Source organism: Berghia stephanieae, chromosome 11, assembly GCF_034508935.2.
Source record: "Berghia stephanieae isolate SIO BIC M18660-M18661 chromosome 11, UCSD_Bste_1.3, whole genome shotgun sequence".
NCBI classification, from domain to species: Eukaryota; Metazoa; Mollusca; class Gastropoda; order Nudibranchia; family Aeolidiidae; genus Berghia; species Berghia stephanieae.
The window spans coordinates 596,664-612,238 of record NC_088370.1 but is presented as its reverse complement, the minus strand read 5'-3'; the positions used below and the strand labels follow the sequence as shown (position 1 = coordinate 612,238).

Genomic DNA, 15,575 nt, shown 5'->3' with positions numbered 1-15,575 from the left:
TGGGGATACCCCTCTCATGCGCATAATGGACGGTGCCCCCGTTTCGAGCCGAAATAAGTCCCGGCAACCCTTGTACGCAGAATCCCTGACTACGGACAGAGCTGCACATATGAGATGGAAGTCGGTTTGGACGAATTCAATCCCTCATGGGGGCGGGGACCTACACTCCTCTAAGCTTGGTGAGAAGTTGCCAGGCTTTGATACCAGTAAGAGGAGACACTGGGTAGCTGCGAATCGGCTTCGGTCGAGGAGCTGCCTAACGGCAAGTGCGTTACATCGGTGGGGTCTAACTTCCTGTCCAATATGTCCACGCTGTGGGCAAGAACCCGAGACGGCAGAGCATCTAGTCGAAAGGTGTGTTGTGACAATGCTACCCGGCGGGTTCGCGACGGTGCATGAATGCGGACCAGACTTTGCTGATTGGGTCGATCGTCATAACATAATAGTGTGAACCATAAGAGGCTGCTGGTCTCTTGGAACTGTCAGACCAGAGAACAGCTCTCTTGGAACTGTCAGACCAGAGAACAGCTCTCTTGGAACTGTCAGACCAGGGAACAGCTCCTTGGAACTGTCAGACCAGGGAACAGCTCTCTTGGAACTGTCAGACCAGGGAACAGCTCTCTTGGAACTGTCAGACCAGGGAACAGCTCTCTTGGAACTGTCAGACTAGGGAACAGCTCCTTGGAGCCATTCTTTCTTTTTATTTTTCTGCTTTCGCCAATTATGCCGCAGTCTTTCAATCTTGTGCAACAGAGATTTCATCTTCTTTCAATGTTCCAGCCAGAAGGTTGGTTTTCAGTTTATGTCATCCAAGCCTGATTTGAGGAAGTTAAGATAGTTTGCAGATGACAGGCTCTTCTACTTGTATAGACAATATTGATTTTCAGTCATGTTACAGGAATTGGCAGAAAGTCAGAAAGACCTTGATTTTATTGATACCTTTAATGATCAATGAAGGTTGGGAAAATAAATAGTATAAAAGGAAATGGAATTTCACAACTAACTTATTAGAGAGACGAAATTCAAACTATTAATAATATAATATATAATATAATATACCACTGACAAGTGCTCTATGGCGCTTAACAATCACTTGAACCGACATACAGAAACTTCTCTGCATAGACATATGCAAACTCTTTACATTACATAAACATTTCTATACCATCTACCCTAAATCAAAATATATACAACACATTAGTTGTCAAAATAAGCTCTTCTAAATAATTCACTTTTCAATTTCTTTTTAAACGTATCTAAATTTTCACTCTTTTTCGTATTTAATGAAAGGCACTGTTACTCAGAGAGATTTGTGTGAAACAAAGACTTAGAGGGTACCTCTGTCATAAGATGCACATCACTTGATCATAGCGATCTACCAGGTCTATAATGAGACAAACTGGAAATTACGCCTTTTTTTTTTTCAAGCAGCAAGAAACTTGTTAATCAGCAAATCGGTTCATAGCCCACCAACCATTTAAAATTTCACTACCTACCTTAACTTTAACATAACATAACATGTGGTATAGGGCAAAATAGGATAAGATCCTTTGAATGCCCTTAATATTAATTAGTAATGCCATAAATCTATTGATTAAATATTACAATAACGATACACGTGGTAAAGATAGTATTTCAACTTAAATGTACTCATGTGGTGTACAAACATATATCTTTAACCGTAACATGCAAAGCGCACACACAACCACACACACACACATACACACACGTATAGAAGATAACCATATATAATGGGCTCTTTATTGTTCTTTTGTTTCTATAATTTGTTCATTCTAACCACTCCTTTGATAAAATTGATGATAGTTGGGGATTTGTTTATTTCACAGACGAATCTCTAGGCTAGGCGTTGCTCACCCCCAAAGCAACTATTTTCCTGTCTTCCTTATACAAAATAATACAATTTAATACCACACTTCCACAAGACTAGATCCAACAACATATCCGATTCAGAGATGAAAATAACTATCACAACAATGAAGCAAAACTGGTGGAATATTATCTAGCCCATGTATGAATTTGTAACACAGATGTCGGTGTGGATAGACAGCTCAGTGGGTTAGACTTAGACCACCTTTCATTTTGTTCTTTTTTGATGCAATGGTTTGAATCCGCTCCCACATCTTGGGGGTTTTTTCTGTGTGTGTTTTTAAAAATAATTTTCTTTTTCTGATGATTTCTTCCGTGTTTCTGATCGAGTTTAGTTTATTTACTTATTTGTTTGTTTATTTTATCTATATTTTTGTCTCTGATTATTGTTGTTTCTTAACGAGTTTTTCTTTTCTTTGAATGTCGATGCATATTGTGTATATATATTTAGAAAGTTGATCTTTTATATTCAAGTGGACACCACTGCGCAATATCGAGTAAAGAATAGAATAGAATAGAATAGAAGGTATCGACGTCGCTTGATTAGGCCACTGGCCTGTCGCCGAGTCTTTCCAGTCACTGAATGTCTTGTTCACAACTGATCTAATGCATTTCCCTACCTGATCTTGTGATCAGGGGCTAGCCTACACTACACTTTCTCTACTGATCTTTTGATCATAGCTATTTTGGGTGGGAGGCACTTCTACACTATGCACATAACTTTCCATCACAGCATCTAATCTATTCTTGAAAGCATTGACACTCAGCGCTTCAAAGACATTTGCTGGCAATGCGTTCCAACGTTCAATAACTCTGTGTAAAAAAGTTCTGTCGAAGGGTGGTTTTAACTCTGGGTTTCAGAAGTTTATATGAGTGGCCCCTGGTGACTGATTTTTTGTCTACTGTGAACAGCCTATCCTGAGTCGCGTACAAGCAATGTGTGAACTTATAGGTCTCAATCATATCACCTCTCAAACGCTGATAGACCATACTTGGCAGTCCTACTCTTTTCAGGCGCTGTTCATAACTCAAGTCCTTGAGTCCACCAATGACCTTTGTTGCTCGCCTAAGCACAGTCTCTATAAGCTTCTTACCCTTTTCAAGATAAGGGGCCCATACACAGTTTCCGAACTCCAAATGTGGTCGGACCAAAGCTGCAAACATTAACTTCATAGTGTCACAGTCAAGATAGTCAAAAGATCTCCTTATCAGTCCAAGCAGTCTGTTAGCTTTGTTGACCTGCCTTTCCAAATGCTGTGAAAACTTGAGCTCTGGGTCCATATGAACTCCCAGATCTTTCTCCAGTGTTGTCTCTTGTAAATCAATTATCTCCTCACTCCCATGTTTTCTCATTTTGTAGGTTGCTTTCTGGTTTTTGTTGCCTAAATGGAGTAAACGTGCTCAAAGTCAAAGCACTTTACAGTAACCTAATATCCATCGACTGATTTATTGTTGGGTAATTTTAAAACGTTTACTGATATTTTATTAAATTTACTTATTTCTACGTGCATTACTGGAATTACGAAAGTTTCCATTTTCTCTGGAATATGGATAAAAATGATTGAAAAAGAGCGGACTTTCAAAAAAGCGTCTGTGTATAATCGTCCATCATTATTGAGAGACACTGTCTGGCAATACCTAATCGGTCATTGTTGTTGACATATATGTTTGGCAATAATCAATCACAATGCCAAAAGCACAACAAATACTATCTCGACGTCTAGATAAAATAAATAGATGCCTCACTGAGCTGACGGCCGGTACCTCTAATCACTTCTATCTTTCTTTGCCTAATTTGAATTTATTTAAGTTTGATACAGATTGTTAATCCTTTAGATTTTTCACTTGATCTACTTACCAATAACTTCAATTTCAATTGTCATCGGCTTAGACGATCTATCTATGTCAAAGATTTTTTTATCATCATGTCTTGCACGAGATAAACAACCCAATTTTGTTGCGAGTTGTTGGGGTGTTGTTGTGCAAGATTTGGTAGCGTTCTAATCTATTACAGTTGCAGCAGTTTTGCGGAGAGTTTGAAAGTTTTACACTTGATCATAGAATTAAACGAATGAGAATACGTACGAAGCCTAAAAAGTGTCCACCAATGAAAGCATTCAGCGCCATTTTGTTGTTGGCTGAGAATGTTGTAATTACCATTCATTCGGTATCTATGTCAACATAACGACACAAGAAAAACAACAAACAATATCAAAATCCACAATAAAATGTTTCAGAACTGTTGCGTATATTTATGGCACAACGAAGCTGTCAAAAATGAAGTTAGAGAATGTGTGTAATCATGTATTATAATAACCTGTAATGTGTTTTCCAACCACCACATCATCTACTACTACAACCACCACCACAATAGCATCACTAACACTACTACTACAACCACCAGCCCCACATCATTATCACTACCACTACTACTACACCACCACCAGCACATCATCATCACTACCACTACTACAATCACCACAACCACATCGTCATCACTACCACTACTACTGCAACCACCACCACCATATCATCATCATTACCACTACTACCACAACCACCACCACCACTACTACTACAATCACCACCACATCACTACCTCAACTACTACAACCACCACCACAATAGCATCACTACCACTACTACTACAACCACCACAACCACATCGTCATCACGACCACTACTACTACAACCACCACCATATCATTACCATTACCACTACTACTACAACCACCACTACCACCATATCATTACCATTACCACTACTACTACAACCACCACAACCACATCGTCATCACTACCACTACTACTGCAACCACCACTACCACCATATCATCACCATTACAACTACTACTACAACCACCACAACCACATCATCATCACTACCACTACTACTACAACCACCACCACATCATCATCACTATCACTACTACTACAACTACAACCACCACCACATTATCATCACTACCACTACTACTACTGCAACCACCACCACCATATCATCATCATTGAAATTTTTTTTTTTTAATTGATCTTTATATAGTGCAATATCTACTAAATGTGCTCAAAGCGCTTTACAAGGGGTCCCTGGTCAACATTTAACATGTAGGACGGGACATGACGCCTGTTAGGCGATATTACAATTTTTCGGACAAAGACAACTCTGTTAACGGCCAGGTACTCATTTTACACCTGAGTACGGTGAGAGAATGTGAGTAAAGAGCCTTTTCCAAGGACTCAACTATGCGCCGAGCGCGAGGCTCGAACCCAGGACCTTCCGATCCGGAAGCGAGTGTCATACTACTAGACCACATAGCCGCATCATTACCACTACTACTACAAACACCACCACCACATCATCATCACGACCACTACTACTACAACCACCACCACCACCATATCATTACCATTACCACTACTACCACAACCACCACCACATCATCATCACTACCACTACTACTACAACTACAATCATCACCACCACCACATCATCATCACTATTACTACTACAACTACAACCACCACCAACACCACATCACCTCACTAACACTCAGTACTACAATCACTACCATTAGGTTTTGGAGCTTTACTTCATTTGAAATAAGGAAACTTCGGAATTGTATTTGGCATTGTGTTTATATATCATAATATAATTCTAATCAGTTATCTATTTAGAACTAGATACTATACAATATGTATGCCAAATACCACCCCAATTCCCCTTTCTTGTGTTCGGGAATTCCTCTTTCGGCATTGAAATTGAGTGTGAGAGAGTCATCACTACACACATAAACAACAGAAACAATTTAAAAACAAGACTATGACACGCAACCACTCACACACGAGGCTATACTATTTATCCTTTTCTCTATATAGAATAGGACAAGACAAACAGTAGCTTGACTCTCGCTACACTTCGCATTGATGTTTGTCGTCTCACGAGTTCAACTCTCGGTCGACCTGTCAATATTCCTTTTTGCCTCGGACGTAATCATTAATAGAATGTTGTGTGGTTTTGACCGTGAAGAAAACCTTAAGAAGTCACATTTATATCATTTTAGAGAGATCGTTTTGAATAATTTTGAGTTAAACGAGCGAGCAGCAACTTGTTTTCATGAACGGCCGATCAGCGCTTGTTTACTATAGTAACGCGATTCCCAGCCAACATCAAAATGGCGGATATTTTTCTCATCGAGGCCGCTGGTTGGTTAGCCAATAAGAGCACCGTACGGTTTCCATTGGGTAAATTCCTTGCACTTGACATACTTCGGCTTAATTTAATTAAAGATTTTTATCAAGCTAACCTAATTTTTCGTTGAGTTGAGTTGTGCAAGATTTGGGAGCATTCTATAATCTATGCAGCAGTTTTGCAGAGACTCTCTCTCTCTCTCTCTCTCTCTCTCTCTCTCTCTCTCTCTCTCTCTCTCTCTCTCTCTCTCTCTCTCTCTCGGTGTCTGCGGGCAGTCGGGGCAGGCTGATTTTTTTTTTTCTGTCACTGTTTCATACATAACCTTCATATTATAATCTTACACAGACACAATGCCTGATCCCTAATCTGTCACATGGACAAAGTTGTGCAAAATGAATTGAGTCAGTCAATAGTTACCTTGTGACGCATGTGGGCGAGATTGGTAGAATTATGGAAGTTACCCATAATATATGATTTGTAAACATTTGAGTGTATTCCTATTATTAGTAGGGACTTGTGCTTCGCTTGTGTATGGATGAGACTTTTAGTGATCTCATACTAAGTAGGTAGTGTGCTCTTGGAATCTACATCTGTTTCCTATTTGAACCAATTCCCCTTTGTCTTATCTTTTCTAGGGTGCTTGAATTGTAATTCTATAACTTTTTACTATCCCATTTTCTTCCTTTTTTACCGGCGCTGATATGACCTTAAGTAAGCGCCGTAAAACCCTTCAAAACAAAAGCTTGGTCACGAGTAAGCTTAAAGAATCGTCATAATCGATTCACAAGGGCAATAATGGGTACTTGAGCAGTCCAGTACGGAATGCCATTTTCAATATATGCATGTTGGACACATTGGTGCATGTGGGATCTTATAAACTCCCACGTTGTATCCTGTTAAATTGCCGTGTTTTGGAATGGGATTACGTGAGCTTTGTCCTGACCATTGTCGGAGTCCTTGGCTGAGATGGAAATAGTCATATATTATGTGTAGTCATTTTGGGAGGTTTTTTTTCTTGTTAATCATCTCTCGTTTATTGTAATTGTATTTTTTTTTGTTTGGGTTATATTAATGATTCGTAAACATTAAATGTATTCCTCTGGTGGGGTCCTGTGCTTATATCTGGATGAGACTTTTAGATGATCTCTAAGTACGTACACTGATGATATGCTCTTGGAATCTGTTCCTTATTTGAACCAATTCCCATTAGTCTTCCTTTTTCTTGGGAGCTTTAATTGTCATTCTGGAACTTTTTACTATTCCCCAATTTTCTTCCTTTTTACTGGCACTGATATGACCTTAATGTGTTGCAAGTGCCGTAAGACCCTTTAAAATAAATGTGTAAAACTTGTACTTATTTGCTTTTGATTGTATACCTAGAATGTTTATTTTATTCCCGTCTTCCTTTTCATTGGAGCTGAAATGTCTTAAATGTGTGGCAAGTGCCATAAGACGATTAAAGACTAAACATGCATGATAATGATACAGTACTTGCAGGATTCTGGCATGCTGGAACTGGGTAACCAAATTCTATTTTTATCTACACACGTCCTCGCCTCCCTCCAAGGAGTATCTGATTCCAGCACACTTTTTGGCTTCTGAGATCTTGCTAGATTCCAGTACATTGAACACCAAGTCTATTTTCCCACTCCTCACTCCCAGTCAATAGGGAATGAGATTAGCGGAAGAGGACGAGAGACGCATGCGCACAACCAACATGACGTTCTCTCTCTAATAACTTTTCCGGCGGTGACGTCACAGACTATGAGTGACGTCCAATCAAGGGACGCTACTCTTCCGCTAATCTCATCCCCTATATCTTTGCACATTGCATGCACTATGCACAATCGTTGGGCACGGAGGCACGTACTCTTACTGTGTCTTCTATCCCCCTACATCTGTTTTCCAACATGCTTTCTGTCTTTGTCTTGGGATGAGATTACTTGGTTTTGTCCTGGCCCTGGCCGAATACCCTAGCTGGGAGGGAAACAGTCAAATGTATAGTTATATTTAGAGTTTTGCGAAATTGTATTTTTTGTCTTGTAAATCATCTCTCTGTTATGCACTGTATTATGTTTTGTTTAAATATTATAAATGATTTGTAAACTTTTGAGTGTATTCCTCTTTGTGGTGACCTGTGCTTGTGTCTGGATGAGACTTTTAGGTAATCTCAAACTAAGTACTTTGATAGAGTGCTTTTGGAATCTACACCTGTTTCTTATTTGAACAAATTCCCCTTTGTCTTACATTTTCTTGGGTTCTTTAATTGTAATTATAGAACTTTTTACAATCCCATTTTCTTCCTTTTTACTGGCGCTGATATGACCTTAATGTGTTGCGAGCGCCATAAAACCCTTAAAAAAAAAAAAAAAAAAAAAAAAAAAAAACAAAAAAAAAAACAAAAACAAAAAAAAAAATACCCCCCAAAAAAGCACATTCGTTGAAACTTAATTCGTTTCAGTTTCACCCTTTCTATAATTGCTGTGCGTTTATCCAAAAAGCTCACAATACCTGCAGTCAAATATTCTGAAACAACTGCTCATATAAAAAAAAAAAGGCTTGCAAAAAACAATAACAAGTGAATGACGTTCATTTCGTTCTATTCAAGGTTGGTTAATAGTACAAGCTGAAGGCCATCGTGATACTAATAAGCTGCTAGAAGCTGTGGACTGTAAAGAGTAATAAACAAAATGATTATAACAGCTTCAAAATAGAACAAAATACCAAACATGGAAACGTTTCGGGCTCAAAACCCTTCTTCGGCCAACAACAAAAAACAATAAAAGACAAATACATCACTAAATTCAAGATAGACGACAGAGACAATTGTGGACTTGAGTCTGAAAAGCCTTCCGTGGCTATTCGGACTCGGACTCCAATGTGTGTGCGCATACAGAGGGGAGGACGTATACACAATGTGGGCAGTAGGCAGAGAGAGGAACTGATAAAGAAATAGAAAAAGAGTTCAGAAGAAATTATATTTTGCCCATAATATCACACTGACTCAGCTCACACCCCTACTTTGGACTGTAGAAGGATTGTTGCCCGTGTCTCACACTATCACAATGTTTTTTCTTTGTCCTGATTTTATGTGGACATTGTGTTGTTGTGTTGTTAGAAAGGCTTTTCAGTTATCCGTTCATTTATACCACAGTTACTTTGACTGACTTTTGTTACTTTTGAAGAGTTTTAACTCTTTTCTTTTTCATTTCTATCTGGACTTCCAATTGATCCATGATTTCATCTTTCTCGTCAAATAAAGCGGGGTTAGACTGCGCGTTGATAGTTACTAAAATCGTCATTTTGATTTCCATTAATTGTATGTAATTATCAATAATTTATCTATTTAAAAGAACAAACGATATTGCCACGGGGGATTGTACATGCGCATTGGACTTTGAGTCCGAATAGCCATGGGAGACTATTCAGACTCGAGTCCAAATAGCCGCAGCCACAATTGTAGGTCTTCTCTGTAGAAATATCTTGGAAAGTAAACAAACAAAAAAGCGTTTGATGTGTAACTAAGGAGTTCCAAATTGGGCGGCATTAAAACTGCATAAAATTTGGTGTTGGCTGAAGAAGGGTTTGAGCCCGAAACGTTCCGTGTTTGTTATTTTGTTTTTTGAAGCTGTTATATTCATTGTTGTTGATTAAGCTGAAGGTCCTGGTTTGAGTCCCATCCTGAGAACTTTGACCTCCCATGGTGGGCAGGAGGTCATCGCTGTCTTAAATCGCTATTATCTGTTTTCCGAGTTGCTTTCTAGGTCTTGGAATGGGATTGCTTAGTTTTGTCCTAGCCCTGGCCAGAGTCCCTGACAGGAAGGGAAGCAGTCAAATGTATGGTTATAGTATAGTTTTAGATGTTTTTTTCCCCCTTGTAAATCGTCTCTATGCTATGTACTGTTGTATTTTTTTGTTGTTGTAAATGTATAGGTACTGGTTTGTAAACATTTGAGTGTATTCCTTCTCTTAGTGGGGATCTGTGCCTGTGTCTGGATGAGATCTCACACTACACTGGTGTTGGTAGTGTGCTCTTGGGATCTACATCCGTTTTCTATTTGAATCCTTCCCCCTTTTGTCTTTTTCTTGTGTGCTTTCATTCTATAATTTTTTCGACGATCCAATTTTCTTCCTTTTAACTTTAACTAGTGCTGAAATGACCTAAATGCGTCGCACGTACTGTAAAACCCTTAAAAACAAAACGAACAACCTGCCCCGAGCGGTGCAAAATCGAGTCCTTGGGAAATGCTCTTTGTCCACTGTTGTCGACTGTAAAAAGTGCTTGTCTGTCCAGAAAAAAAATGGACACATTGCCTAACGGGTGTTACGCATGATCTCGTCCTACATGTTAATGTTGCAGTTGGCTTGGGACCTTATCCCTTGTAAAGCGCTTTGAGCAAGTTGGGTGGATATTGCCCTCAAAACCCTTCTTCAGCCAAGAACAAATAAATTAAATTAAATTAAATTGAGCTTTATATAGCGCAATATCCACTGAAATGTGCTCAAAGCGCTTTACAAGGGGTCCCTGGTCAACAGCAACATTTAACATGTAGGACGGAACATGACGCCTGTTAGGCGATATTACAATTTTTCGGACAAAGTCAACGCTGTTAACGGCCAGGTACTCATTTTACACCTGAGTACGGTGAGAGAATGTGAGTAAAGAGCCTTTTCCAAGGACTCAACTAAGCGCCGAGCGCGAGGCTCGAACCCATGACCTTCCGATCCGAAAGCGAGTGTCATACCACTAGACCACATAGCCGCACATCACTTAAAAATACATACATCACTTAAAATCCTATCTTGTCCGCAAGTAATAAAATCTTGAAATGTCATACAAGTTGTACAAAGTCAACAGCTCTTCACTCGTCAATATGTCTCATAGGGATTTATTTTTCTGGTTACAGGTTGGAGCAAAATTCTGTTTGTTTTGACCGATGTTTGAACAAACGTTTCAGGGGAATAAACCATAGCAGCATCCACATTCATATAGGCTTCAACAGTCGTGACGTCACTTCCCTCGCAATGACGCATAGACTTAGTAACTGGTTCTAAACTATCGGAATGATGGAGGACTCCCTTATGAAATACATCTCCGACGAGCATAAAAGTGTATCCAGAGGAGAAAAACATTATAAATCTGATCATGTTTTGACTTTTATACATTTTGATCACATGACATGTGAAAAAGTTCTAGCCAGCATAAAGAATAAAAAGTACCGATTTTCTTTGTTTATAACCAGGCAGCTCGTTGCTGGGCGGACGTGACATCAGACTATTGAATCCTATTTTCATGCAAATTTAAATAATGTAAATACATTTAGAGCTTGGTGAAGTAGATGGGATTGCATATCAAATCTTGTCCTGTGGCGTAGTGGTTAAGCAGTTATTGTGTAACCTAAATGATCTGGATTCACAACTTGAGATTGGGCACTTTTGTTTTAAGTAATGCATTGATCTTCTTATTATTACAAGTCATAAACCACTTGTTTTGCTGTTTCTCTTAAAATTACTTCAAACAAATTTCACATTGCTGTCTGCTTAAGACAAACTGCCGCTGGTCCCGATTTATCTGCTCTAAATAATTATCTAGTAATTTAAATGTTAACATAAATTCTGTCCATGAGCTGGTCTGGACAAGTTAAACCCTTCAATCTGGAATTGGCTTCAGCAGTCATGACGTCACTTCCCTCGTAATGACGTATAAGTAACTTAGTAACTGGCTCTAAACTATCGGAACAATGGCGGACGCCCTTATGAAATACTTCTCCGACGAGCGTAAAAGTGTATCCAGAAGTGAATAACATTATTAATCTGATCATGTTTTGACTTTTATACATTCTGATCACATGACATGTGAAAAAGTTCTAGCCAGCATGAAGAATAAAAAGTACCGATTTTCTTTGGTTAGAACCACGCTGCTCGCCGTTGCTGAGCGACGTGACATCAGACTATTGAATCCAATTTGTGGCGATGCTGACTTGAAACCATGACTCGACTGTTACTGTTACAAATCCGTGTGGCCATGAGACGGACGCTACACAAACGACATTCACCACTCAAAAAAAAGCAAAAGGTGATATCAAACGTGGTCACTATTTTCAAAACTTCTAGAGAGCAGTTAATCTTATGAGCTCTATTCTCACATAACAACACAGAAATGTTTGAGGCATTGATTACAAGCATTGGGTGAATATCAATTCAGAAAAGTGAGTGGAGCGGTGAGCGTCATCATAAGGTGTGACTTTGCCTCCATAGATTTGGACAAATTCATTAGATTATATTTAATGTTGTGCTGACTTGGCGGTTTAAAAAAAAAAAAAAACAAAAAAAATCCCAAATTTTGCAAGCTAAAAACAGCAAAATTTGCAAAACAATTACAAAAAATTGCAATTAATTTTCCTAAAAACCCATAATTAGTTCATGAAAGAGAAAGGTATTTGTTTGTTTTAACTCAAGTGACGCGGCCTTGCATTCCGGAAGCTACACTGGACAGTGCCTGGTTGCTACAGCTGATCAGTTGAAACAATGGCAGCTCGCCTAGCAGTTTTTCAATATTTACACCCACCCCAGAAAATATACTTTTTTGAGCTAATAGCAATAATTTATGGTACAACCTTTATATTTTCTTAAAGGGAAATAAGATATTTATTGAGAGAGCAAACTTAGTAAGAATTTATGAAACCTGCAACAGTCATCTTTCTATTACGAATAATTGAGTGGTGGAATGAGAGGGAGCAAGGCTTTACACCTTATTGCTACACACATTAGCCTAGTTTTCGTCTAACACACGCATATACACACCAAGAGCCCACGTACAGATGCACACATGTAATAAAGGAATTTTCTACAAACACACACACGTGGGTAACATTATTTCTTTGTGTCCTTTGTTTGAGATGTAACAGATGACCAGAGCATGCAAAACAGCGTGGTAGGGGCATGGGGGTGGGGGAGGGGGGGGGGGCTCTTTGTTGGCTTTGTTTATGACTTGAAAGGCCACTAACTTGCCTTCAACAAGTTGAAGGACATAGCTAAATTATTGACCAATCAGAATCAATTAAATTTTTACTGCATTTCTAAATATAGAAAGGTTAACAACTCCATTCATAAACGGGGTTGATCTTGTCCTCAATAATGGACTGGCGCGCTTGGCGTCAAAGCCAACTCGTCCTCAATACTGGACCATCGCCCCACTGACTCAGTTATGCTCGTCCTCAATATTGGACCTGCGCTCTACTAGACTTAAAGGTTTCACGGCGCTTGCAACAAATGTAAGGTCATATCATCGCCAGTAATTATCTTTCACGTTCTACTCGAGCTATCAAATTAAAAGAAAAAAAAATTCGTCTTTTTTTTTTTTTTTTAGTAAATGTTTTTAAAAGAAATTCACAAGGGAAATAACTGCAACAAGCCTGAGAATAGTCAAAATGCTCCAAACAGCAGAGGCAAAGTCACCCCTGGAGGCAAAGTAACCCCATTTGACGGTAAAGACTAGAAATGAAGTGAGTGGTTAAAGCGCCAGAAAACAACACAGAATAAAATCTTTGCGGCGATGAGGTTTCGAACACACAACCTGACTGTTACGACAACTCTGCCTAGCCACGAGAAGGATGCTCTACAATCAATGCCATCCACCAGTCCAAAAATAAAAGGTATCAAATGTAGTAACTCGATTGCAGAGCATCCCTCTCATGGTCAGGCGGAGTTGTAACAGTCGGGTCTTTGGTTCGAATCCCCACCACTGCAATGTTTTAATTCTCGACTGTCTTCTGGCATTTACTACCCACTTCTCAAAGGAAACGGGGGGAAAACATTAACAATACAAGATAACCCAAAAGGCAAGCTCCACCCTCGCCTTTCTCCGCCGAAATCTTAGCCATGCCCCAACGTCATGCAAACAAAACGCCTACCTCGCACTTGTGAGATCACAATTGGAATATGGAGCAGTTGCTTGGGACCCCTACCTGAAAGAGGATATTCAAAAACTTGAGAGAGTCCAGAGAGAGACAAGGCACCCGGTTCATAACTGGGAACTATAAGAGCAGAACCCCAGGATGCATGACAAAAATGTTAGAAGAAAGAAACCTCATCAGCCTCCAACAAAGAAGAAAAGAAACCTGTCTGTCATTCATGTTCAAGATTATAACAGATCAAATACCATCAATAAAGGCAGACTCCTTTTTCACGTCACGACCAAACAAAAGAAAAATCCGAGCACTCACTTTTGCCAACCACATAACCGAAAACCCCATTGACAGATACGCCACAAACAATTCGAACTGCTTCAAAATCCCACAGACAAGAACACAAAACTACAGAAATTATTTCTTCATTAGAACTATCTCGGAGTGGAATGGGCTGGATGAACTGGTCATCATGGCACCACACCTAAACGATTTCAAGGCCCGACTGACATGGGCCCGCGCCCAATGAGGACGCCGCTGAAATACAACCAGACCATTGGTTTCTTCAGCGCCAACCATACAGATACAGATACTTCATTTATTGTTATTATCATCAAAAGTGTCTGCTCCACTCACTTTTGGTGACACTCCCTTTTTATGACATCAGTCTAGACAGATTGGCGCCAAATGTGAGACCCATGGGGACTTTGAATGAGTATGAATTGGTAAAAGGGAAGGGGGTGGTGAAAATTGCTCTATTATTTTATTATTAGATTTTTTTTCCTCTGTAGCTGTATTATTATGATAGTCCAATTGTTGATCCAAACAGAGGTGATGTCTGTAGGGAACAGAAGATTTTGGAACAAGAAGAAACTGAACGTTGGAGCGGTGTAAATAGATATTATTGACAAAGTAAAAAATCTTGGAGCATTCTTAGATTCGGAACTGTCGATGGACGGACCACCAAATTAAGATCCAGTCATCGGTGTGTCAGTTGAAAAAATTGGATCTATTCGACAGTTCCTTTCTGAGGATGTTACCAAGAAACTTGTTTCTCTCTTATTCTCAAAGCTGGATTACTGTAATGCTCTGTTGTTTGGTGTCGCGGAAAATAAAACTCAGGCGGATGCAGACAGTCCAAAATAATGCTGCCAGATTGGTCTGTCGAAGGCAGAGGTTTGACTGCCACACCTCTCCTTCGAAGATTACACTGGCTGCCTGTTGAGAAAAGGGTCAAATTCAAAGCATGTGTCCTAGTTTATCGTTATCTGGAAAACTCTTCCCCTCCCTATCTCACAGAACTAAAGAGACATTCGACAACCCAACCTTTGCGTTCTTCTCATGACACCACCCGCTTGGCTACCCCACACATTTGTACAAAGGCGGCAACAAGGTCCATTTCTCATTTTGGTCCGCCTGTATGGAACACCATTCCACAGAGTATTCGGGAATCCAAATCATTGTCTGTGTTCGAGAAATTCTTGAAAACATTTCTTTTTTGATGTCATGTACTTTCTATTTTATTTTTGTGTTGATGTAAAATGTCAATAGCTTCGTGGTTGAGGATACTGTGCGTTCTATTAGAGTCTATT

At 39.4% G+C, this 15,575-nt stretch overlaps 3 protein-coding genes across 3 annotated transcripts in view; 1 reads left to right on the top strand and 2 right to left on the bottom strand.

Annotated features, from left to right (window-relative positions):
* Positions 1–3,874, bottom strand: part of LOC144957130 (MFS-type transporter SLC18B1-like) — a 66,401-nt gene extending 62,527 nt beyond the window's left edge. Inside the window, exon 1 of the mRNA XM_078888149.1 lies at positions 3,746–3,874. The gene's annotated coding sequence lies outside the window, so the exon portion shown is untranslated. The remainder of the gene's footprint in view (positions 1–3,745) is intronic.
* Positions 2,692–3,240, bottom strand: LOC144957129 (uncharacterized). The gene has a single exon (XM_078888148.1). It carries the CDS (start codon positions 3,238–3,240, stop codon positions 2,692–2,694), a length of 549 nt encoding a protein of 182 aa, XP_078744274.1.
* An 11,254-nt stretch (positions 3,875–15,128) lies between the features above and the next one.
* Positions 15,129–15,485, top strand: LOC144957127 (uncharacterized). Its single transcript, XM_078888147.1, has one exon. The coding sequence runs from the start codon at positions 15,129–15,131 to the stop codon at positions 15,483–15,485; it is 357 nt and encodes a 118-aa protein (XP_078744273.1).
* Positions 15,486–15,575: the final 90 nt, after the last annotated feature.